The 24580-nt window shown below is 39.9% G+C and overlaps 1 protein-coding gene across 6 annotated transcripts in view; it reads left to right on the forward strand.

Annotated features, from left to right (window-relative positions):
• The window catches only part of FAM135B (family with sequence similarity 135 member B), a 183443-nt gene extending 160607 nt beyond the window's left edge, over nt 1-22836 (forward strand). For 2 of the 6 annotated variants that reach the window (XM_079301872.1, XM_079301873.1), the window contains 11 exons: nt 3707-3862; nt 5878-5951; nt 8652-8806; nt 9827-11909; nt 13670-13836; nt 15033-15124; nt 17276-17373; nt 17708-17859; nt 18635-18745; nt 20969-21082; nt 22418-22836. In XM_079301872.1, coding sequence (XP_079157998.1) covers nt 3707-3862; nt 5878-5951; nt 8652-8806; nt 9827-11909; nt 13670-13836; nt 15033-15124; nt 17276-17373; nt 17708-17859; nt 18635-18745; nt 20969-21082; nt 22418-22623 — 3408 coding nt within the window. In that variant the 3' untranslated portion in view covers nt 22624-22836. Of the gene's footprint in view, nt 1-3706; nt 3863-5877; nt 5952-8651; nt 8807-9826; nt 11910-13669; nt 13837-15032; nt 15125-17275; nt 17374-17707; nt 17860-18634; nt 18746-20243; nt 20375-20968; nt 21083-22417 lie in introns of those variants that run through there. The other 4 variants (XM_079301874.1, XM_079301876.1, XM_079301875.1 and 1 more) reach the window with 4 other exon arrangements.
• The last annotated feature ends 1744 nt before the right edge of the window (nt 22837-24580 follow it).

A 24580-nucleotide genomic window follows, 5' to 3' on the forward strand; every position in this document is an offset into this window, starting at 1 on the left:
AACAAGCCACCAGCTGGATTATTCTAGCATCCTTCAGTGAGCCTACCCTGAGTATCAGGATGACAAAAAATTTATTTGGGGTAGGTTGTAATTATAGTTTTTCTGCTGACAGGAGAAAAGATTCTTTGGCAGGTTGTATACAATATATTTTCAAATAAAAATACCTAAATGTGTTTGGAGGATCATGGGAGCAAAAAAGTGATTTTGGCAGAGAAGTGACTGAACTACTCTCTTGAACCTGCTTCTGCCAAGTTTATTTCAAGTGAGAAAAAGACAAGTCATCAAGAGTGCCAGGAAGAAATGCAAGCACCACCCGATGACTGCAAAAATCAGAGATTTCATATATTTTATTTATCATAGGATCATAGAATCATTAGGTTTGGAAAAGTCCTCTAAGATCATCAAGTCCATCCTTTGACCCAATATGATTATGTCCAATAAACCATATAAATGAGGTGCTATCTGCTAATTTTTTAACAATTCCAGGGTAGGTGGAGAAGTGAATTTGGTAACAATTAAAAGAGAGAAGATGAGTCCAAACCAAATGAGTTCATTTACATTTCTGATACAAATTGTGACCTATTTTTTGTGAGCCATTGTTTTAAAATTGTTTCAAATGACAGATTTATTATTTTAAGCCATGACTTGGATAGTTTGAAGAAAATCTGATTTCACATAAAGCTGAAAAGCATAACTTATTGGGTTCATCTCTACTAGATTTAGAAGTTGTAAGAGTATAGGACAGACAACACAGTCTAGAGTTTCCTTTGGATTAATTTTCAGTGCAGTAAGACTCTTGCAATTAAAAATCCTTCCTTCCTTCCTTCCTTCCTTCCTTCCTTCCTTCCTTCCTTCCTTCCCTTCCTTCCTCTTCCTTCCTTCCTTCCTGTCCTTCCTCCTTCCTTTCCCTTTCCTTCCTTCCTTCTTCCTTCCTTCCTTCCTCCTTCATTCCTTCCTCTTCCTTCCTTCCTCTCTTCCTTCCTTCCTTCCTTCCTTTCATTTCCTTTCCTTCCTGTTCCTTCCTTCCTTCCTTCCTTCCTCCTTTCCCCTTTCCGTTCCTTCTTGGCCTTCCTATCCTTCCTTCCTTCCTTCCCTGCCTGCCTTCCTTCGTCCTCCTTCCTTCCTTCCTTCCTCTCCTTCGTCCTTCCTTCCTTCCTCCTTCCTTCCTGTTCCTTCTTCCTTCCTTTCCTTCCCTTCCTTACCTTCCTTCCTTCATGTCCTTCCTTCCTTCCTTCCTTCCTTCCTTCCTTCCTTCCTTCCTTCCTTCCTTCCTTCCTTCCTTCCTTCCTTCCTTCCTTCCTTCCTTCCTTCCTTCCTTCCTTCCTTCCTTCCTTCCTTCCTTCCTTCCTTCCTTCCTTCCTTCCTTCCTTCCTTCCTTCCTTCCTTCCTTCCTTCCTTCCTCTTCCTTCCTTCCTTCCTTCCTTCCTTCCTTCCTTCCTTCCTTCCTCCTTCCTTCTTCCTTCCTTCCTTCCTTCCTTCCTTCCTCCTTCCTTCCTTCCTTCCTTCTTCCTTCCTCCTTCCTTCCTTCTTCCTTCTTCCTTCCTTCCTTCCTTCCCTTCCTTCCTTCCTTCTCCTTCCTTCCTTCCTTCCTTCCTCCTTCCTTCCTTCCTTCCTTCCTTCCTTCCTTCCTTCCTTCTTCCTTCCTCCTCCTTCCTTCCTTCCTTCCTTCCTTCCTTCCTCCTTCCTTCCTTCCTTCCTTCCTCCTTCCTTCCTTCCTTCCCTTGTTCCTTCCTTCCTTCCTTCCTTCCTTCCTTCCTTCCTTCCTCTTCTCCTTCCTTCCTTCCTTCTCCTTCCTTCCTTCCTTCTTCCTTCCTTCTTCCTTCCTTCCTCCTTCCTTCCTTCCTTCCTTCCTTCCTTCCTTCCTTCCTTCCTTCCTTCCTTCCTTCCTCCTTCCTTCCTTCCTTCCTTCCTTCCTTCCTTCCTTCCTTCCTTCCTTCCTTCCTTCCCTCCTTCCCTCCCTCCTTCCTCCTTCCCTCCTTCCTTCCTTCCTTCCTTCCTTCCCTCCCTCCCCCCCCCCTCCCTCTCTCCCCCCCCCCTCCCTCTCTCCCTCCCTCCCTCCCTCCCTCCCTCCCCTGACAAACTCAAACATTTGGTAATCTGTAAACTGGACAAATAGCCATCCCACCTATTCGTAGATGACTTGCATTAATAATGCATCTTGCTTGCAGACTGAGCTTTCAGTTTATGATGTAAGGAGCAGCTTACTGACTAAACAAATAAAAAATTAACACTGACATACAGCATCTAAAATTGGATGCCATAAATAAAGTAGTGCCATGACAAAGGGAAATGTTTGAGCAAGATCTTTTGTTTCCCAGTGCCCCCCTGATTTTTCCTGTACCAGAATGGTGCTGGAGCTTGTGACATTTTGGACAAGTCATTAAAACAGAATAGCATCCAAATAATGCAAACACAGTGACAATATCTGTTTTATCCACACACAGATTTTCTCTGCTTCTCTCACACACAGACAATTTGGTTTTAATCATGGCTTAGTTTGCAGTGTCACCAACCTGGAAACTACCTGCATAATAAAATGTGAAAAATAAGCAGGCTTTCAGCTAGGGTGAACTCCTAAGCATAAATAAAAAAAAAAAAAAAAAAAAAAAAAAAAAAAAGGCCCAGTGAATAACGTGGAGGATAAAATAAAATATCTGTCTCTCATTAAAGAAATTAACAAGTTGACAAGAGAGCTGGGTTTGTTAAGCCTGGAGAAGACTCCAGGGAGAGCATTTAACACTTTCCAGTGCCTAAAGAGGCTACAGGAGAGCTGGAGAGGGATGTTTTACAAGGTTATCTGGTGCTAGACCAAGTGGGCATGGTGCTAAACTGACAGAGGGCAGGTTTAGATTAGATCTAAGGTAGAAATCCTTTATTGTGAGAATGGTGAGACAGGCACAGGTTGCCCAGAGAAGCTGTGGATGCTCCATCCCTGGAAGTTTTAAAGGCCAGGTTGGATGGGGCTTGGAGCAACCTGGGATAGTGGAAGAGAGTTAGAAGGGATTGCACATGGCAGGGAATTGGAAGAACTTTAGCCCAACCCATTCTATGATTCTATGATTCTATGAATCTACAATATTCTGAAATGAGAAAGTCTGTTGTGCAGAGACTCTGCTCTCTCACAGAGCTTTAGCACAGGGCTGGAGGGCACACAGACACCCAGCACGTTCTGGTGTGGGACATGGGCAACAGCACACTCTGGATTGTCTGTTTTCATCGTGTGTTGAGGACAGTGTTTTGGTTTGAGGTTTCTTCTTTGGTTCCCCCTCAATCACTCATCTATATTCTAATGTGACATGGCTGAGAGGGCTCCTTTTGCTAGCTGAGTCTGGCCATGGACTAATATTTCAGAGCATTCAGCACCATCTGGTGGATAATTTGGAACACACACTGATTTATTTTTTTTTTCCCAGTTACTACACTTGCATTAAAGTATCTGCAAAAAATTATCTGTTTGAACTTCTTGCTCTCTAATTACATTGCTGAGACCCATTTGAACTAATATATGTGGTTTTAAAGAGAAAAAGATAATATCTCACTAGCTTTATTTAGGGTAAAATAACTGAAAATGGTAGCTTTAGTAATAACATTCCTAAATCAACAGATGTTTATCCTGTTGTTATTGTTCCTAAAAGGACTTAATCTTATGTACAAATTGATTATTTTCCTAGCATTCTTGTCTCCTAATTTCCTTTCTGTCCTTCAGCTGATGAGCAATCCAGAGAAGATAGCAGAACAGATAAGCAAGGACCTTGCCTGGCTTTGCTCTCACCTCCTGGCCCTGTGGACCCAGTTCCTAGAGGTGGCAACACTCCATCCAGAAGTCACAGCTTATCTGACTCAGGAGCATCACATGCTCAGGGTAATCTTAAGAAGTCAAAAGGAAGCTCAGTAATGGTCACCTCCTCTTAAACAGTAGAGATTTATTTAGATGTGTATTTCCTATCCAATTCTGCCTCTATGACTATTTTCTGAAATGGGGTGAGCACAACAAGAGTTGAAGAGGAGGGGAATCCCAGGATTTGAAATTACAGATTTCAGTTTCTGGAATGAAGATGTTGAGTTTGTGTGACTCAGGGTTCTACATAAAATGAGTAACTTTGAACATCAGGATCAGACATAGAGCAGGAGGTGGGTGGTATCCATAAATCATAAACACTTGTTTTAAAAAAAAACAAATATTACAGTGACAAATTAAAAAAAATACAATTTCATCTCAACTAGTTTCACAAAACTACCACAAGGAATATGGATTTGTTTTCTTCACTGTCATATATATATAGCTGTTTGCCTTTTTCACAATGAAGTGCACACAACAAAATATTAATATTGTTGGTGTTGAAATTGCTTCTTGTACTTGGTAATAAAGAAGGCACAAAACCACTTGTCATTTGAGCAAATGTTGTCAGATCTGCTTATCTGATTAGTTCAGCAAGTGTTCTGTCTTCCATCAGGACGTTCTTGGTTATTGACCAGACACCAGCTCAGCACATCACCTGAGCTGAACTCAAAGTCTGATCTAATCTTCGAGTAGGGTCAGTAGAGAAAAGGGCAGGATTCATTTTGCATGCATTTGGAGTGTGCAGGGGAGGTATTGACACCTCAGCTTGTGTTCTGCTGCTGCCAAAGTCAGTGGAGGGCAGAGTGACCAGAACAGATCTCCCCTGGAGCTTGCAAAAATGGGGTTTAAAATTCAGGACGAGGTGGCTGAGTGCCTGATGCTGAAACTCCCCTGGTCAGTCTGATAAGGTCTCCCTGGACTCTGGGGGGACCTGGGTGGCTTTCAGCCAAAGGTCCCAACTGTGTGTGTTCTCAGATCCAGCTGGTGAATCTCAGCCTGGGCTGATGCCAACTGTCCTCTTGACCTCTGTCAAATTACATAACTTTGTGTGGTCTGGTTTCTCCCCATATAAACTGAGTGTAATTATACTTTTTCACCTCTGGATAATGGGTTGAGGGCCCTAAATGAAAAGTTCACTGTTAAGACACAGTCTTTTTGAAGAGTTGCTCGTCCTTTGTTCAGTAAGGCCATTTGCTAAAGCACAGCTGGGATTTAGGGAGATGCTGAGATGCTCTGACATATGCTTTTCACTGCCATTTTCTGTCCCTGTAACAGAGGTCACTTTTACAATTATTATTAGGAATGTATGGGCTGCAGTTTAACAGCTCAGTACATTTGATTGCATATTATGCTTGATTCATTTAAACTCAAAGCTTATTCCAGGGCAGATGACAGCACTGAATTTTTTATGGCTTATTTCACACTCTGTGCTCTGCCAGACACTTCAGATCCATGGCCCTTTTGTAATTGATTATCCAACACTGAAAAGACCTAATGTCCATGAAGAGATGTGAAGAGCTCTCAGTTTCCAAGTATCATGACACAGGCAGGTTTCTACTGTGATAGGGCTCATTCTCCTCTGGACTGGAATGCAAGACTTCCTTTGCTGTTGTGGTAGTTAGAGAGTCACTGTGGATGTTCCCATAGAAGAGAGGATCAATTATGAGTTGTTCTAGTTTAGTAAGTCACTCCACCACTTTTTTTTTTTTTTTTTTCCCACAGTGGGAAAGGCATAAATCTTCCCAAATTTAACAATTTAAAGGAAAATGGTAAATTTGACAGCTTTTAGAAAAGTAGTCAGAAGATGCAGATAACCAAACTTTGATTTATTGTCAAGGGAACCTTCTTGCCTCGCAGATAAATATGCAACAACAACAGCTGCTTTGTGCTGGACTGGGAAAATGAAGCAGAATTGGAGTCTTTTTTACTGGCAACACTAAGAAATCTGGTTCTGACAGTCAGTGCTGTGTTCCTAGACTGATGGCACTTGTCACCTTTCAGCAGATCTTAGGTTTAATTTGTGTGTTCTCTCCCAGGTGAGAAGATTCTCAGAAGCTTTCTTCTACACTGAACACCAGAAACCTGCAGTGCTCATGTTCCAGGAAGGCCTGTAAGTAACCCATGAACCCTCCCCTATCTCTGGAATGACTAAAAATTCACTTTAAAATACAATCAAGAATGAGTTCTTTTTCTTCAGGGTATGAAGGAATTTGGTTTGAGAGAGGTAATTTGCTCTGTTTTAGCTCCAAATTGTAAACCTATTGAAATGAGTTTCAAAAGTAAGTGACTGATCAGGCAGGCACCAGAAATAATTAATTTCCAGACACACACACACAAACGCACACAGAGACACACATATATATATGTGTGTTTACCATTCTTCAATTAACTTCTTAAACCAAATGCACCAGATCCAGCACTGTACTTTTAGTGGGAAATAACTGTTGGAAAACAACCAATTTTAACATTTACAAATTTGCTTATAAATCCCCAAACTATTCTAAGGTAAGAACTTCTTTCTGTTGGACAATTCCTGCTTGTAACCTAACTGCAAAGTGTGAGGAGCCAGTCTTTAAAGCTACACCAGGGCAAATCCTGCCTTTGGTTTTTACCCATGAACCATGGAGGACTCAATGATGCTCAGGACCTGACCCCTGAAGGCAGAGTTCAAAGAAAGATGCTCAGATTTGAATTTCTGAGTAATGAAGGTTATCCAGACTATTTGTTACCATGGGGAGACCCCAACATTACCAGAGTGAAACCCATCTTTCAGAAGGGGCTGAGAGGCCATGGCATCAGGTCCTGTCACAATGATGATTTTTAAGTGAGACATTTGCTTCTGACCTAGTGCAGAGGAGAAAATTGCTTTTCTCAGAGCTGTCAATGGAGACATTAAGGCTGATTCAGTGTTGATGGAAAGGGCCTGACTTCATTAGTGGATGGGCTGTACAAGGCTGCCTTGTTCTGCCAAATTAGAGCAGCCCCATAGCTGCAGGGTCCCAGCTGTGTTCATTTGCTTCTCCCATGCCAGGATTTTAGGGAGATGTGTACAAGGAAAACCCCATGTCATGATCTTGGGGTGAGCACACACAGAGTCATGTCCCAATTCAAACACAACCCTGCACAGGGGGAAGCCTAATTGCATGAAGTGCTTCTGTTTCTCCAGGCAGTCACAGAAGTAGCCCATTTCCTACAGATAAACATGTTTTCTTCAGTGGTTATCAAGAAGGGTAAGTTAAAAAAGAACAAGGCAAAAAGTGAAGTTAAAAAATATTAATTGGTCTGTGTAGAAAATCTGGTCTATACAGGCTGCATGGCAGAGTCAGATTTTATTCCTGAATTTGCTAGATGATGCAGTTGGAAAAGCAGAGTCTTGGCTGTCAGAGCATTATTGATATTTGGAGTGGTGGTGGGCATTATTAGTTGGGTTCACACAGTCACCAGCTGAGATCAGTGCTCACTGTGCCAGGTGCTGTACAAGCCCCTCAAACAGCATGTTTTTTCCCCCCATTTTATTTTTCCTTCTTACCAGACACTGTTTTTTGCCTCCCATGCTGTTGTGGGTTTGTGTGAAGCTGTGCACGTATCTACCTGACAGCATTTGACTGCTTAGGCAGAAGGGAACACATCATTCCCATTAGGATAAAGGTGGCACAGGGTGGAGACCTCTAGGGGGTCACATTCCCTCCTTAGATTTTACAGACAAAATTATTTCTCCTCATTGACTTTAATATCAATTATTCATCTTTTTCACAAGGGTAAGTAGTAATCAGACAAGGGATAATGGCATTAAGATGAAGAACAGATTTGTTTCAGCTGACCATCAATGGAAATCTTTTTGCCTTGCTCTCTGAATTTCATGTTTTCCCTGTTTTTTGAGACAGATGTTTAAACAGGAAAGCTCATCAGAAATAAAATTTATTGTATTTTTTATAGCCGAACATGTATATTCATCTGCCAGTTTGGTGTCACATTCACTGAGGAGAACCAGGCAGCATTTTGAGTGGCCTGAGTGATGGGAACAGATGGAGGGGCTACAAAAAAAGCCAGAGAGGGACTTTTTGCAGGGACATGTAGTGATAGGACAAGGGGAAATGAGGGAATGAGGTTTAGATCAGGTATTAGAAAGCAATTCTTTACTATGAAAGTAGTGGGGCACTGGAATGGGCTTTTCAAAAACTCTGTTGCTGCCCAGTCCCTGTAAGTGTTCAAGACCAGGTGGAGCAACCTGGTCTGGTGGAAGGTGCCCCTACCCTCATCAAGAGGGATAGAAACAAATGGCCTTGGAGGTCCTTTCAAACTCAAACCATTCTGTGGTTCTGTGACTGTGAAAATACAGTGGCTGAGCAATGTGCCTTAGCTCTTCAGATTTGTACATGTGTGAGGAACCTCTCTGTGAGTGCTCTGGGGTCTGAAATAAGTGAGACAGAGGACTTGCCATGCACCCAGCTTGGCTTTGTTCCTCCCTGTACTGCTCAACCAAATTTTTGATTATTGCTTCCTGCATCTGGGTTTTGAAACCCTGACCACAGCCAGAGTGACAGACCTCATTTCCTGACCAGAAACCAGCTGAGGGATCCAGTCCCAGCCAGCAGCCAAGACCCTTGGGAGCACAGTGAGGTTATGGCAGCTGAGGAGCCTGTGGCAGAGGCATCTGGAATAATTTCAAAAACACTGAGATTTTTCAGGAAGTGATTGTGCAAGTGGTAGATATCTCTAACTGAGAGATGGAAACCTTTTAAGAGTTCTGGGCACAGTAGCAGCACAGTAGCTACTCAAGCACTGAGTTTGTTTTGTACTTTGCTGCCAGGATCCAGAGCCACGCGCAGATTTCCACAGAAATCCGAAATTCGGATTATTTCACCAGCATGCCCCCGCTGCCAGCAGAGTGCCTGGACATCGACGGGGACTGCAACACGCTCCCAGTCATCTTTGAAGACAGGTACACAGACATGCCCTGCAAAGGTGAGTGACACACCACAGGGCACAGCTTCACTCCCCAGCTCAGCATAAATGATCTCACATCCCCTGGGCTTATGATCTCGGAAAAATGTGACCCCCCCCTCTAAGTAATACAGCTGAATTTTAGTGTTTGCCCTAACAGCAGAGTATTTCCTTCACATTTTTCATCCTTAAATTAAGCTTTAAAAAGAAAAGCTGGAGGAAAAATCTGGAAAAAAAAAATTAGATCATTTGTATTTTTGCTACAATACTAATTTAAAGGAAAAAATACTAGACTGATATCCCTACTATGACATCTAGTGGTAAGAAATCTCAGAACAAAACCCCACAGTTTCAGTATAAAGCTCCACACTTCCCTGAAAGAGAGAATTGCCTTCCAAAACATATTTTGTCCAAATCACATTTTTAATTAAGAAATTATTTCGTTACAGAGTTATTTAGTAAAACCTCATAGCCCTTACTACCTTTTTTCTTTGTACTCAGCCTTTAAGATTACCAAGGAAGCAACACTTATTAATTCTATAGGTGTCCATAATCTAGAGAATATTGCCTGTGATACAAAATCTTCACTTTCCACAGTCATTCTACTGCCTGAATTGTGACAATGTTCACTAAAGGTATTTAAATTATTAAACTGAGTATTAAACTGATTCAAAGTAAGAGCTCTACTATGAACAATTTTGAATGACACCAGGAATACAAAGAAGTATCTGTTTTGTTTTGCTTATCTGTGCTCTAAAAACTAGCAGTACAGGCACAGTTATACTGAGGAAGGTGTTTTTTATTAATATTGTCCTCTTTGGCCTAACTATAACTGTTCTGTGAGTATCATCCTAGTTAAATGCACTCTGTCATGAACATTTGTAATATGCCTTCAATGCATGTATAATTTTTATCATATAAAATATAGAATAATATTTTAGACTTTAAAATCCCTGTTCAAAGTCTCCCAGTCCTTTGGAGAGATTTGTTGTATTCTTACAGGTAATACTACTATCTTTCTTGCTTGCTTTGTTTGTTTAGATCAGAATTTGGAAGTTTTCCCAGATTTTGAGGTTCCTGCAAATACTCAAATGGATGTAAAACTGGAAAATGAAGACTGTGCATCAGATGATGCCTCTGCAGTAATGAAAGGAGACTTTGGGAAAGATACTCTACTAATACACACAGACAGGATAAACAGGAATCCCTCATGCCTACACAGCAGTATTGAAGCTGCTGCTAAGGGTTCAAACCAGCAATCCACATCTCAGGTATGTACAATAAACAAAGAAGGCCAAAGGAAACCTGAAAATATTTTTGTTTCGAGAGAGGAAACTATTTCTGACTCAAGAGAAGAAACTATTTCTGACTCAGAGCCAGGCAATACAGAACACATGCCAGAAGACTTTAAAACATCTGAGGAAGTTTTATTGAAAGATAATAGACTTGGGGCAGATGTTACCTGTGGAGACATGGAACCCAGCAATAAGGACTCTCACAAAAGTGAGCCCATGCTCATTGTCAGTGCTCAGTATGAGTGTGGAGCATGTGGAACTGATGGCTTGGAAGACAGGACTGAAATACATGAACTAGATGAATTTGGTCATCCTGAAATTAATTTCACTTCGTCTGAGCTTGCATTGGATGAATTGACCGGTCTTGGAAAGCCAGAGGATGCAGACACCAAGGCTCATCTCCCTGTTTTGAAAGCTTTGCCATTACATAGCTGCGAAGTGAAATCAGTCACAAAGGAGCCACGCGGCGAGGAGAGCGAAGAATTTACGCTGATGTCGGGGGTCATAAAAAGATCCTCCTCCGTAATCTCGGATTCCGGCATCGAGAGCGAGCCGAGCTCGGTGGCGTGGTCTGACGGGCGCAGCCGCGCCCTGGAGCTGCCCGGCGAGCGGGAGATGCTGCAGCAGCTGGTGCGCAGGCACCACATCCACCGCAACTCCCTGGAGGGCGGCCACACGGACAGCAACACCAGCCTGCCCAGCGGCATCCAGGCCTCCCTCACATCCATCAGCTCTCTGCCCTTCGAGGAGGAGGAGAGGGAGGTGGAGCTCACCAAGCTGACGAAATCCGTCTCTGCTCCTCAGATCAGCAGCCCAGAGGAGCCCACCGAGGAGGTGGATATATCAAAACACAGCGAAGGCTCCTCGGGAGATTCAGATCAAAATTTAAGGAGCTGCATGGAAACGGAGAATAAAGATGGAAAAATAATCATGGACTTTTCTGAGGGTCAAATGCTCACTGAAAGTGGACAAACAGAACACAGAAGACATCCCAAACCTCTCCTCAAACACAGTAGCAGTAATGCTGAGTTACAAGGGGAGGAGAAGAAAGGTTTTCCAGAGACTTGCTGTAGTTTGGAGAATACGAGATCACCCATTTGTCCGAAGCAGCTCCAAGATAATGTCTCTGAGTGCCTGTCACTGGAAAGCAATGGTGAGTGCTGCTTAAAAACACCAAGGGCTTGTAATTACTTGGACAAAAATATAGATAAGGTTGATCCGTGCATTGAGGATCCAAAGGATAAACTTAAACCGGACAGTTTAAAAATACAACAGAGCTCTTCCAGTAGTAGAATTTCAGGAGAGGAGAGTTCTTCACAAAGCATAAAGGTGGTACCAGATTTTTGCTATCCTGTTACAGCTCCTTCAGACGCCTCCACTGAATTTGGCTCACTGCGAGGAGAATGTGGCCGTTCTCTCGCTGAGGACAGCCCTGCAGTGTATGCAGAAATGCAGGGGTTGCAAGAAATTGAGCTCAATGACTCACCTGCCTCAGCAGACCCTGTGCCAGGGTCCCACCAGGCTGAACGTCCTCAGGAGCCCAGCAGCCAAGAGAATAAACTTGTAGCGAACGGCACCGGGTTTCCTTTGGCCACCACAGAGGGAGTAGCCCTGGAAAGCAGAAAGGCTGCTGATGTGGTTAACCTGTCCATCTCTTGCACAGCCACCTGTCTTCCCTTTTCTTCCGTGCTCAAAGAGACCCCTGCCATGGCGGGCTCCTCGGCAAAGCAGGCTGCGTGCCCCATCACGCGCCAGCCGCTGGGCTCCTTCGGAATCGTCTGTTCCAACTCCGATGAGATGGATGAGGACACCAACGAAAGGATGCTGAAGTAAGGGTGACTAATTGCTCCATTAATGTAGCCACAATGCCAAGAGACCCTGACACAGTTCAGGACCCTAATGCACTAGGCATACAGGAAGCTTGCATTTGAGATAGGTTCCTGAGGAATTCCAGCATAAATAATCCAAACAGACAAATGGTTCATAGAGGATGAATAATCTAAATAGACAGAAGGATAAAAACACAGAGAGACCAAGCTTGCTAAAGACCTCAGGTCCTTATTCTCATGACAAGCAGTGGTACTTGGGTATCTAAATAATCTTTCAGAGCTGACCTTCCTTCCTGAAATTAAGGCTACCCATACCAGAGTATTGATCCCAGATTATCAGTTCACTGTGGCAGTGCCGCACACTGTTTTACTCTTCTGCTTGAATAATTCCACTCAGTAGCCAAACTATGAAATGAGGAATTCAGATTGACTTATACATCTCAACCTCACCTTCTCAAACTGGAAAAATGGGAGAATTGAAACCATGGATGGCTGGAGAAGAGGCATTATTTTTGTTTCTTGCTTTATTGCCCAACGTAAAAGTGCCACATTGTGACCCTGATGTCATAAGGGCTCTCATAGATTAGCACACTAGCACTTACATTTTTCCAAATATAGTTTGATGCCTCTGCTGTGCTGATGCAAAAGAGTAGCACTGAAATTCCTGAGACCATTCAGCTGCCAAAAAGGTTGGCTGTCTGCATGTGCATTGATTTTCAACCAAAGATTTTGTTTTCATTCGTTTGAAAGCATCCTGAAGTTTTATACACCATTCTCAAGTCCTGACAAATCTAAGCACAGAATTTGCTTCTCCTTTGTGAAACAACATTTGAGCATGTATTCATGCACATGAATCCAAGGCTTCCAGATTCATGGCCCAAAAGATATTTTTTTCATTCTTGCGTCCCTTAAAGTGAGTTGGGCTGATGTAAGTAATTGCTCACCGCTGGACTTTAGTATCTTTAAGATCTTTTCCAGTCCTAATGATTCAGTGATTATATCAAGTTCCCCAAACTTTAAAGGTTAAAAGTCTCCAAAGCTTGTCTGTCCCAGTTTTCTACTTAATTCTACACATACATTGTGATTATTAATTTCTAAATTATCTGGATAAGTTTTACTAAAAAAAACCACTGAAGAGTTTGACATCTTCAGCCAGCAGAATGCTTCAGGGTGACTTCAAGTGTCAAATTTTAGACCATTAGTAGGAAAGGGGTTATCTTAATTCTTTCAGCATTGAGATGTTCTTCTTCTAAATGCTACTAAATGTTTTCAAAAGAATCAAAAATCAAATAAGCCCCAAAATATCTACCACGAGATGCATCCTTTAACTCTAGCTTGAGGAAGAGGGAGAACATCTTCTACCCAACTATAAGCCCACCTAACTGTAGCAAAATTATACATTTTGCATTTCAGTACCCATAAGGCAAATGGCATTGTTAAGAGGCAAAACTGCTAGTTCTGTACCTCAGTCTCATTTTATGAGCTACCAGAAAATTATTTTTTGCCACTCTTTCATTCCTCTGCCAAGTGTGAGTTGCTAATGCACTATAGTTCTTCCCATTATAGACAAATTGCAAAGAAAAATAATTTATTCCCTTCATTCTGATTTATCTCAGCCCTAATAGATAAGGAATTGCATCCATGTCTTTACTTGAAAGTCAAAAATATAACTTCTTGCAAAGACAAGCCTCCTCATTTCTAGTTTAATGGTTTGTTTCTGACCACCCAGTTCTATTGTGATTAATTAATGTATTCTCCAGTTTTTATCAGGCCAAAGAAAAATTTAAAAAAGAAATGAAGATTGAAGGATTTCTGTACAGTGACTTATCTGTACTAGCTTCTGATATCCCATATTTTCCACCAGAGGAAGAGGAAGAAAATTTGGAAGATGGAATTCACCTGGTTGTCTGTGTCCATGGATTGGATGGTAAGGCCAGGAAGAATTTCTGTTTGTAAGCCATTTTGGTGTAAATTACAAAAAAAAACCCCACAGATGTTCAGCAAGTATGAAAGGATGGAGAGTCTCAGTATTTGTTTTAGATAAGTATTAATTCCTTATTATGCTATTCAGTCCATTGTAAAAAAAGGATCTACAAGAATATTAAGTATTGTTGCTAATAAATGCTATCTGTTTTTGCTTTTTTGGTTTTTGTTTTTTGTCTTTTTTTTTTTTAATCAGCAATCTTCACCAAAGCACATCAGTCCTCCTGTGTACAGGAAGAGTGCACTGCAGTAACTCCTTGTCTTTCCACAGATGCTTTGTTATTTTGCAGCATGTCCCCAGGAGGGAAATGTTATTTAAACCCCCAAACCACTGTTATAGATTAGATTGTGGCTGACTTTATAAAGTGAGAGAATAAAAGTCATTCTTCACTGCAGAGGAAGCAGGCCTTGGGATTTTTTACATATATGCTTTCTAAGCAGGAAACACTTATGTTAAATGTGAACTTTCTCTTGGCAAATTATTGATATCAATTAGAAAAGTGTCAATTTTCACACTGAAACTATGGAGAAGAAGTGATAGAGGCTCTGAAATCTCAAGGAAAAAAAAATAGGAAAAACAAACACTGGCTTGAGCCAGGACTGTTTGCCATTGAATATCTCAGCAGCAGGAATGTCTTTCTCGTGAAGTAGTGATAATTACTTCACCAACAAAGTATTTCAGAAGACTTTGGACTCTCCTAGTACAGAACGAGGCATCTCTCAAAATATTAGGAGTTGGATAGTATCTCAGTACCACCTCTAATTGTGAATAAATGAGATGGGCCACTCTGCATCTGAAGGTTCAGCCCTATAGCCCAGCACAGGTATTGAGGGGTCCCTGACAGCCTCACCTTAGCTTGACTTTTTGTTTTACCTCTGCTGTTCAGTAAAGGGACAGATTTATTCTGGACCTGATCTGTGCTCTTTCTTACCCATCATTTATGCAGTTCCCCACAGCAGCAGGTGAGGTCCAGGCTCTGGGAATTCCTGTTCTCTTGCTGTTCCAATACATGATCCTGAGGTGTGAGAACGTTCTTAGCAGCACTTAGCAAGAGCTCTATGGTGTCAAGGTTGTGTTAAATTGACTCTATGTTGGTTATTTTTCTGTTGAATTGCTTATGAAGTACCATTTGTTCCCAGGTAACAGCGCAGATCTGCGGCTGGTGAAGACTTTTATAGAACTGGGACTTCCTGGTGGAAAACTGGACTTCCTAATGTCTGAAAGAAATCAGGTAGTACAGAGCTAATTTCTGCCTTCCTTTCCATTGCTGAAATAGTGCCTTCAGCACAAGCCTTTTCACCAGCTGAGTGAAACAAAAGCACTGGGGAATTCAGGGAGTTTTAGGTAGTATTTAGTGCAAAGGCCTGGTTCTATTCCTGTCTAATTCAATAGGGTGTTCAAACCTATTGGAAAATATTCCTGGCATTAAAGTCAAAGGCAATGACATTAGCAGTAATAGGACTGGACCTTAGAGAAAGAAAATTAATTTATCCTGCCAGTTTGCACACGTGGCAGCTTGGTGCCTCTGCAACACATTACCAGGAGAAAGCAGCAAGTTTAGTGATGCTAAATTCTCAGGAGGATGTGGAATTTCCAGCAGGTGTTAGCTCCATTTGCTGCATCAGCCATTGTTTCTCCTGTTGCAGCGTTTGTGGGATTTATTTCCTTGAATGATAAAGAAATGTCTTCCAGTAAAAATTGATTGCTGGTCTAGGCAGAGAAACAGAAATGAATCCTGGGCTTTGCTTGGCAGTGGAGCCATATTTATGACCAAAGGCCTAACTTTATGCACAAGATAAGGATTTCCATTGTACAGTGAAAAACATTATTCTGATTTATGAGTACCTGAGAAACCTGAGTTAAAACTTTCTAACCTTCTTTGTTTTTATATTTTGAAGTGGGTGGTTGGTGTATGTCTGTGAACTGGCCGCCTTCCAGTGCACAGCTCTGTCAGCAGGAAACTTGGACAGTGAACATAAAATAGGTGAAAATAGTCAGGACACCACTTCATACTTCCATCAAGGCCTCTTCCAAGAGAAGAGAATGTTTTCAGAGAATGAAACATCTTACAACATGCAACATTTAACATTATCCAGAGCCCATAATGGAAATTAACTAGAGATCTTCTTGTCTGGGAAGGTGGGGGAGTTCTCACAGCACTGGAAGTGGGATCTGGGTGGCCTGATGGATATTTTGGTGTTGTAAAGCATCTCATCACTGTTTTTCCCTTCTCTGAGAACCACACTGAAAATGATGCAAGAAATCAGTCATTTAGCTGGTTTGCCCTATAGAGGAAAATTCAAATCAGTTTTTTAGGAATTAATTTGTGATGCATTTGACAAGCTCAACCAGGCTGAAGTGATACTAACGGATGGAGATCTAATCAGGTGAAATATGATGCTTGACATGTTTTGTTTATGATTAACATTCAGGCTGATATTCTTGCACTTTTAAACAACCTGAAAGGTTTGGGATAATGAGCCTAGGAGGAAATAATTAATTATCAATGCAGACAAAACAAACAGGCAAAAGGTTACTGGACTGTTTGTAGTTTATGAGAACATTTATTTTAAGTCTGTATTGCAAAGTGAATATCGTCATGTTTTCCTGCGCAAGAGCTGCAATTAGCAAGATGAGTTGTGTCACAAAAGCATTAATTACTGATATGTTTCAAAAGCATTAATTACTCATATCTTTGCTCTGAATAGCTGTTCCAACATTTGATGATTGTTTTGTGGCATCTCATTAGTTACCAGTTTGATTTAGAGTCCTGTTGGATTGCCAAATTACAAAGTTCTGAATAAGATCTGCCTGTAATTGTATAGACTGGAAATATATTGCTTGTTTTATTGTCTCACAACTGGCAGTACTGTTGCAAACAACAAATTATTTGTCTGTCTCTAGCACTCATTCTCTTACTGATGAGTGTTGAATAACAAACACACATTTGATCAAGATGACCAAATAATTTTGTGATGACATCCTCAGCACCAGCATAACCCTCATGTCAATTTATAATCCTGTAAAGTATTTTATTGCAGTAATCTGTTGAATCCTAAATGCTGAAATCTTTTCTTCCATGTGCAGAGCCTGACATCTAGAGCAGCTGAGCATGAGTAGTTCTCACCAGTGCCAAGTCAGGCTGCTTTAGCATCTTGCTTATGATTCTGGAATCACTCAGTAACCTCTCTTAAAGGAGAATTTCTGTTGAAAAGAAGACCTGGAGACCGAGAAAAAAATCTCCCTTCTTCCCCCTTGAGCTTTTATAAAGAAAAAATACACTGGTTGTTGCCTTTGCGCTTGCATTTGACTTTGAAAATAACATCAGTCTGCAATAAGTGTAATATATTTTTATTCATGAATTCATGTAATTTTTCAACAGACTGATACTTTTGCTGATTTTGATACAATGACTGACCGATTATTGGATGAAATTATTCAGCATATCCAGTTGTACAATCTCTCCATATCCAGAATAAGGTAAGGTAAGGTTTATGATAGCAAATAGTATGTAGCTCTTTGAGTTACATGAGCAACAGCCATTGAAATTATCTTTCCCTAAAGTGCCCTGTGTCAAAAACCATTGAATCAGTGAGATTAATTTTTACATTCTAATAGATGAGAATGAAAGAGAAAGATTCTTATGCAAGAGAATCTTGTAGACTGAAAAAAAAGCCATTAAATGGTAACTAAAGGATCTTATTGAAAGTCCTGACAGAGTCCTCCCTCCAGAGCCATTTGTGCCATCCTTATATTTATTTTAAAGAAAACACAAATGGCTTTTGAATTAATGTAATTTTTTCTTTTCCAACAGTTTTATTGGACATTCCCTTGGGAACGTCATCATTCGATCTGTACTAACTCGCCCCAGGTTTCGCTATTACCTCAACAAGTTACACACCTTCCTGTCCCTGTCTGGGCCTCACCTGGGAACCCTTTACAACAACAGCACTTTGGTTAGTACAGGTAAGAGTCAATGGGAGAGCTTTGGCTGTGGTGCACAGCAGAGTGCGTGAGAGGGCAAGTGGAGGTAGGAATTTTATTGTAGCACGACTTGTACTTGAAGTTGTGGAAACCATTTGCTGAAGACTTCAAACCCATACAGAAAAAGAAAAAACAAACAGATTCAGTATCTACATATTGCTCCCTGGAAAGCTCAGGGGTGTGCAGCAGTAAGAGATGAACCTGTTTCCACTTAGTCTCCCACTTCTCCTCTGCTACAAATAAAGAGAGGCATCTCCTCAGATGAAAAAGAGACATTATTATGGAAATGGAATGTTTCACATTTCAGTCTCCTGTTTTCCTACTACCATGACACAACCACAGAATCATAGAATAGTTTGGGTTGGAAGGGGCTTTACAGATCATCTAGTTCCATTCCTGCTATGAGCAGGGTCATCTTCAATTAGATCAGTTTGCTCCAAGCCTTGTCCAACCTGACCTTGAATATTTCCAGGGATAAGACATCTACCAGCTCTCTGGGTAACCTCTTCCAGTGCCTCATCATCCTCATTGTTAAGAATTTCTTCCTTATAAGTAGCCTAAATCTACCCTGTTTTAGTGTAAAACTGTTACCTTTATCCTGCGAGACCCTTATTATACTTTTCTTCCTGTTGATTAGTTCAAGAACAAACAAGACTTCTACTAAACTACAGTGCTATCCTTACTGTAGGCACATGTCTTTAACTCCCCTGCTTGATGACTTACAAAGGATAAAAAAATGCACCAATTTTCACTCCAGGTCTATGGCTAATGCAGAAGTTGAAAAAGTCAGGGTCGCTTTTGCAACTGACCTTCAGGGACAACGCGGATCTGCGCAAGTGTTTCCTCTATCAGCTCAGCCAAAAAACGGGTGAGTAGGGCTTGATGTGCCCTGATAAATACCAAGGGCTATTCCATTGGCTTGTGATGGACTGGCCTCTTCTCCAGGGAGTAAAGGAAATACGCATTTTGCTAATGATCTTTATTTAAACACACTTTTTAGAAGAGTCTCTCTGTCTAAAATCTAATATCAATTTAATCTGTACATTTTTTTCTGTGAAAGTTATCTGATAATGCTTTTGCCAAACTGTTAGTGTTAAATAAGACCTTTGTGCTGCAGTAAACATGCACCTAAGTTTATATTCTGCAAGCAAGAAACATCATTCTTGAGAGGCCATCATTGCTTAATTTATGCTATGAGATGAAAACCATTTTTTCTTTTTTATTATTTTTTTGGTAAGTTTAACATCTCTTGTCTCTAGGAAATATGGCTTTGTGAGAGGAAGAGCAAATTTTATTCATGTCTGTTCTGACACTTCTGTACTACAGAGAAAGATGTATGGCCTCACACTAGAAAAATGATGTCTGAATAGAGAATTTTTTCCTATTCTTTAGTCTGTCATGAATAAATGAAATAAATCAGACTTTTCTTAAGAAAAGAAAGCAAACATGATTCTTCTGTTGAGGCAGTTTTGGTTTTTTTTAAGAATTATTTTTAATATGGAGTGTGAGCAGACTGGTGCTAAGTATGTAGTGACACGGTCACTACTTGATGTTTAATTCTTTTCTTGTACTTTTTTACACTGCTAATAGGAAACAAAGGCTATGTCAATATGAATAGAACACCTAAATCTTACAGATATGCTACATAACTCAATCAATGACAGGAAGTTGATGTAAATTTGTGTTTGAATTTTCCCTTTGATTCCCTGGTTCTTATTTCCATGGAATACAGTTGATGACTCCTTTACTACTGTCAAGTTAAAATAAAATCGGTCCTGCACAAAAAGCTCATATTTTAACTTCCCAAGCAATGAATTCTAAAGCATGTGTAGTGAGTCAAAGCAATTTGCTGCTTGTTAGCTGAGTAAAGTGGAAATATAAGAGGCTAAAAATGCAGGTGTTGTCCTTGAGAATGGAGAAAGCAGAAATTTAAATGTGGAGAGGACTGTCTGTGAAGTCAGAATCATCTGGGTAGATGCTTAGGCAAAATATCCGAAGATGTAGACATGTCCATATGTGAACATATGATCTGGCATACAGATTCAGTAGAGACATGTCCCTATTCTAGCACCCTGCTCCCAAAAGAAGTGGGGAGAACCTACAGAAAGAGAAATGCCAGAAGCAGTGTTGTGCCTACGTTGCCAGATGACTCCTTAAGCCTCCAGCAATTTCTGACTTTTTTATTAAAGTAGAAGTCCCTTTCAATCTCTTTATCTTTCAATCTCTTTAACAAATGTTACTCATGCTTGTTGTGAAAATAAAAACCAAAACAAAACCCACAATAAAATATTCTTCCCTGTTGCACCTCTTCAGGTAAGATTTTAGATTTGGTAACTCACTGGGGCTTCTCCTACCTTTTACTTCAGATCAAAGTTGCAAACTCAGTTGGTTTGACTGCACAAGAAGAAAATTATAAACACCTTAAGTCAGGTTTTTGAAAGGCAGCCAGCAGGACTTTTCATTGTGGTGGTGATGGTCAGATTTTTTATGCAAGTCTCGAAATCACAGTTTTGGAATCATAGACAGGTCAAACAGGAGGAGCTCATCAGTGACCCCATTAGCTCCAGGGAAGATTTGGGGTTTTCAGTTATGAACCAGCAGAGTGGATTTGTCAAGTGGATGCTGCATGCAGGGTCTGGATGGACACTAAGACTCACTCAACACCAATGTACCAGTATGACATTATAGCAATTCCTTTTCTTCTCCCTCTCTCTATTTTGTTTGAGACTTTTACGAATTTGTAGTCTTATTTTTGAACTTGATGCTGTTCAGAGGTATAAATATTTGTAATAATAAGGTATTAATAAAAGGTGTTTTTTTTAATAGACAGTTCTTACTTTACCTTATTGACATGCAATTCACCTGTGTGAGTGTTGATATGTAAAAAATAGTTCACAGAAGCAACTCAAATGTGTTTAAGCTGTAATGAATCTTTCTAAGATTGTGTTGCATGTTTTAATAATAATCACCTATTTTGCACTGTAGATTTTCAAAAGCCTTTGAACATAGAATAGCCATGCTGTTTTCACACTGTATTCGTTTTCATCACTGTACTTAATTGTGATTAATGTATTTAATATGTTTGCCACAGGTCTTCAGTATTTTAAAAATGTTGTGTTAGTGGCCTCACCCCAAGACAGATACGTCCCTTTTCATTCAGCACGAATAGAAATGTGCAAAAATGCACTTAAGGACAGACACACAGGTATGTTTAAAATCTTTTATATATTCCCAAAGCTGTTGAAGAATTGCATTTCTGTGCAACTGAAGTCATTACATTAGAAGGGTTTTTCATCAACATGATGAAAACTCAAATGTTTATTTGATAAGGAAGAAAGTGTTCGCTTCCCACAGGAAATTACTGAAATCAATAAAAGAAGCCTTTCAAGAAGCTCTTTGCCTGATGAAAACAAATTTCAATCAGGTCATAATCAAAGGTTTCTTACTGCTTCCTCCCATTCCCATTCTAAGTTTATTTATTTTTTTTAAGTGATAATGCAACTAGCTCTTGACAATGTTTTTCTGTAGTCTACTGATTTACTTATATTGACTTCCCTTTTTTACACATAAAGAAATCTTTCTCAGCACATCCAAATTAAGGTGTTTTTCCCTTTTTTTTTTTTCAATAGTGTTTGAATGATTGCAAAATAATTTAAGGGACAGATCTAAAATCATATTGTTTTGTAATAAAATCTGTAAAACACATCAGGAGTCACAACACCAGAGGCCCTCCTGTGAGCTCAGGCTGTGTGTATTGCTTTTGTTATTAGCAGTCTTGCTCATTTATAAAATGTTTCATGGCTTTAGTTTGATACCACATCCAGGAATAATGTTCAGTGCAATTTCATCACCATTTCACATATGTGATTACCTAGAAATGGAGATACTCTTTGGAAGCAGAAAGACACACAGGCCCAATAATCAGCATGGTTGCCTTCACACCTCTTACTTAAATGACAGCTCTTTCCCTCCTATCTAAGACATGAATTAACAGGAATTTCTTCAACTCACCCACAGTGGTTCTTCCTCAGGGACATGTTTGACCTAGCAGGAACCAGATCAGTACATTTATCAATACACCAGGTCATTTGTCTGTAAATGTTTTCTGAGCGGTTGTTTCTGCCCTTATAAACACCTCAACTATCTCCACATGATGCCCTTCCTTCATTGGAATCCCCCGAGAAACCCAAATGAACTTGTGTCCTGGCACACCCTCTCACATTTGAATTCATAGGCAGTGTGAGTCCAAACCCTCTTCCCTAAAAGAAATATGAGCATTTTCTTTGCTGACAGAGGAAAGGCTGATGATGTTCCAGGCCTCAAGCTAAGCAGCTTCAGCAGATCCCTCCTCATGGCCAATGCCTCCATTAGATGAACATCACTCTGGCACCTGGGAAATCATTGGACAGCTGTCTCTCAGATCTATTTTAGCCTTGCTTCCATTTTCTTTCTCATCACGACTGTAATTAAACGACACTGGAAGAAAAGAGAGGATCTGGGAGATTTGGAGTGTAGGTGTGATATCTCAACTCTTTTTCAGGTCCTGTTTACGCAGAAATGATCAACAACCTGCTCCAGCCTTTGATTGGGGCCAAGGACTGCACTTTGATCAGACACAACGTGTTCCATGCTCTGCCCAACACCGCCAACACGTTGATAGGCCGGGCTGCCCACATTGCTGTGCTGGACTCTGAACTGTTCCTGGAGAAGTTTTTCCTGGTGGCAGGACTCAACTACTTCAAATAGTGCCTGAAGTACTGGGTAACAGCAGCCAACCTTTCCATTGAGTGGAGGAGACTCCCTTAGCCAAAGGAGTGCAATGTTAAAAATGACATCAGGTGGGACTTTCAAACTTTCCATTTCCATTTCTCTTTCAGAGAATAAAGTGCTATGGCTTTAAGGCATTCAAGCTTCCAAGTATTGGTGCTTTTGGAAGAAATAAATATTCCTCTTCAGTTTCTATGGTTTTTGTCCACATAAAGACATGAGTCACTTCTGAAGTAGAGAATCAGAAAAAGAAGGTTAATCTCTAAATGTGATTGGACCAATATAATTCCTGTTTCTCCTGAATATTAAACCAGGAACTTGTCTGTCCTTGATTTATTGCTTATTTATGTATTAACAAAGCTCTACATTTGTAGCACTTTTGGGGTAGTTAACACACAAGGAAACACATGTGTGTGAACTCAGGTTAAAACCTTCTTTGTGATGAACTGAGAAGTCTGAAAACCATTTATGAAAGTTTCAGTCTTTCTGTTTCATGTAAGAAAATATTTGGATGGTTCCATTACTGGTAATAATTTGTAACATACAAATTGTACATTCAAACAATGGAAAGGAGTATTTTGCATAGAATGAACAAATATCGACATTTGTCTTTAAAAAGAAACACCAACTTTAGTTTGGGAAGAATTTCATTCAAGTTAGACGCTGCCAAACCAAGAGGACTATATTGGATTGCTTGTAAAATATCAGTGGCATCTGTTAACATTTCTTCTGTTTACATTTATGGAGGATCATAATTGACTGTGTTTGTTATAACCTTAAAGGTACAATTTTCATGTTTACATTTGTATCTAAGTCCATTTGTCCCAACATTTTTTTTTTAATGTATTACATTGGTACCAAATTCAAAGTCTATCCAGTTATACCCTGGAAAACCCCAAACATTTGGAAAAAAAAAAAAAAAAAGGCAGGAGATATAGAATGGTAAGGATTGTGAAACACTTAAAAATATAAGGACATCTTAAGATCCTCTGCAATACTCTCTAAATGCTTTGTTAATGCCCATTTGCAGTGCTATATACAGTCCTAATAATTATATGGTTACATCTGATTGAACTACTTAAAACTTTATTTGTGCAATGATATCTAAGTCCTTTTGAAGAGTTTGGAAAAGAACATATTTCCCAATTTTTAATTTTTTTTCATCAAATTTACATTAAGATTTTTATCACAAAGTTATCACACTTAAAGTGAAAAATTTCAATACATTTCTGCACATTTTCAAAAAATTTTGATAAATTTTCAACGCACAGTAGTATTTTGAAAAAAGAGAAAATGAATAATTCTTCAAAATTGTTTTTGTTTGGAAGGCAGGCAATTTTTAAAGCAAATACAATTTGTTTTAAAATACAAATGAACAAGTCTCTATATCTTCTAGCAATGACTGTAAAAAAATCACAAAGTTGGGTTTAGGTGTCAAGACTCCCTTCAGTAAGCTAAGATGAAGATGGGGAAGATTTGTGAAATAAGAATACAAAATGAAAACAAAAAGCATTACAGTCAGAGGGATTGCAAAATGCAAAACTAGCTTTTTCTCGAAAGAGAAAAAAAGTGAAAATCTTAGACAAAATTAGTTTAAGAAAAGAGTTTTAGCAGACAGGCAAATGCTGGTAAATGAAAAAGGCTGGCTTGATAACTAATGCATGTTTTTAAAATAAGAAGGAGAAAGAAGGTATGTACCAAAGGGTGAGATTAAACCACCTGAAAATGGGTATTATACATAAAAATCTTGTGCCCTCATCGAGGTAGAAATCATATAGGAGCAATTCCATGGTGTGATTCAATGTTGATGTTTCTTAATACCTCAGTACTTTAATTAACTAGGCACATACTATTGTGTTTTCCTCTTTTTTTTTTTTTTTTTTTTTTTTTTCCTTATAGATTGACTGTTAAATGCTAAAGTCAGTTTCACCCAGTT

The sequence above is a fragment of the Erithacus rubecula genome (genome assembly GCF_903797595.1).
Source record: "Erithacus rubecula genome assembly, chromosome: 3".
In the NCBI taxonomy this organism is placed as follows: Eukaryota; Metazoa; Chordata; class Aves; order Passeriformes; family Muscicapidae; genus Erithacus; species Erithacus rubecula.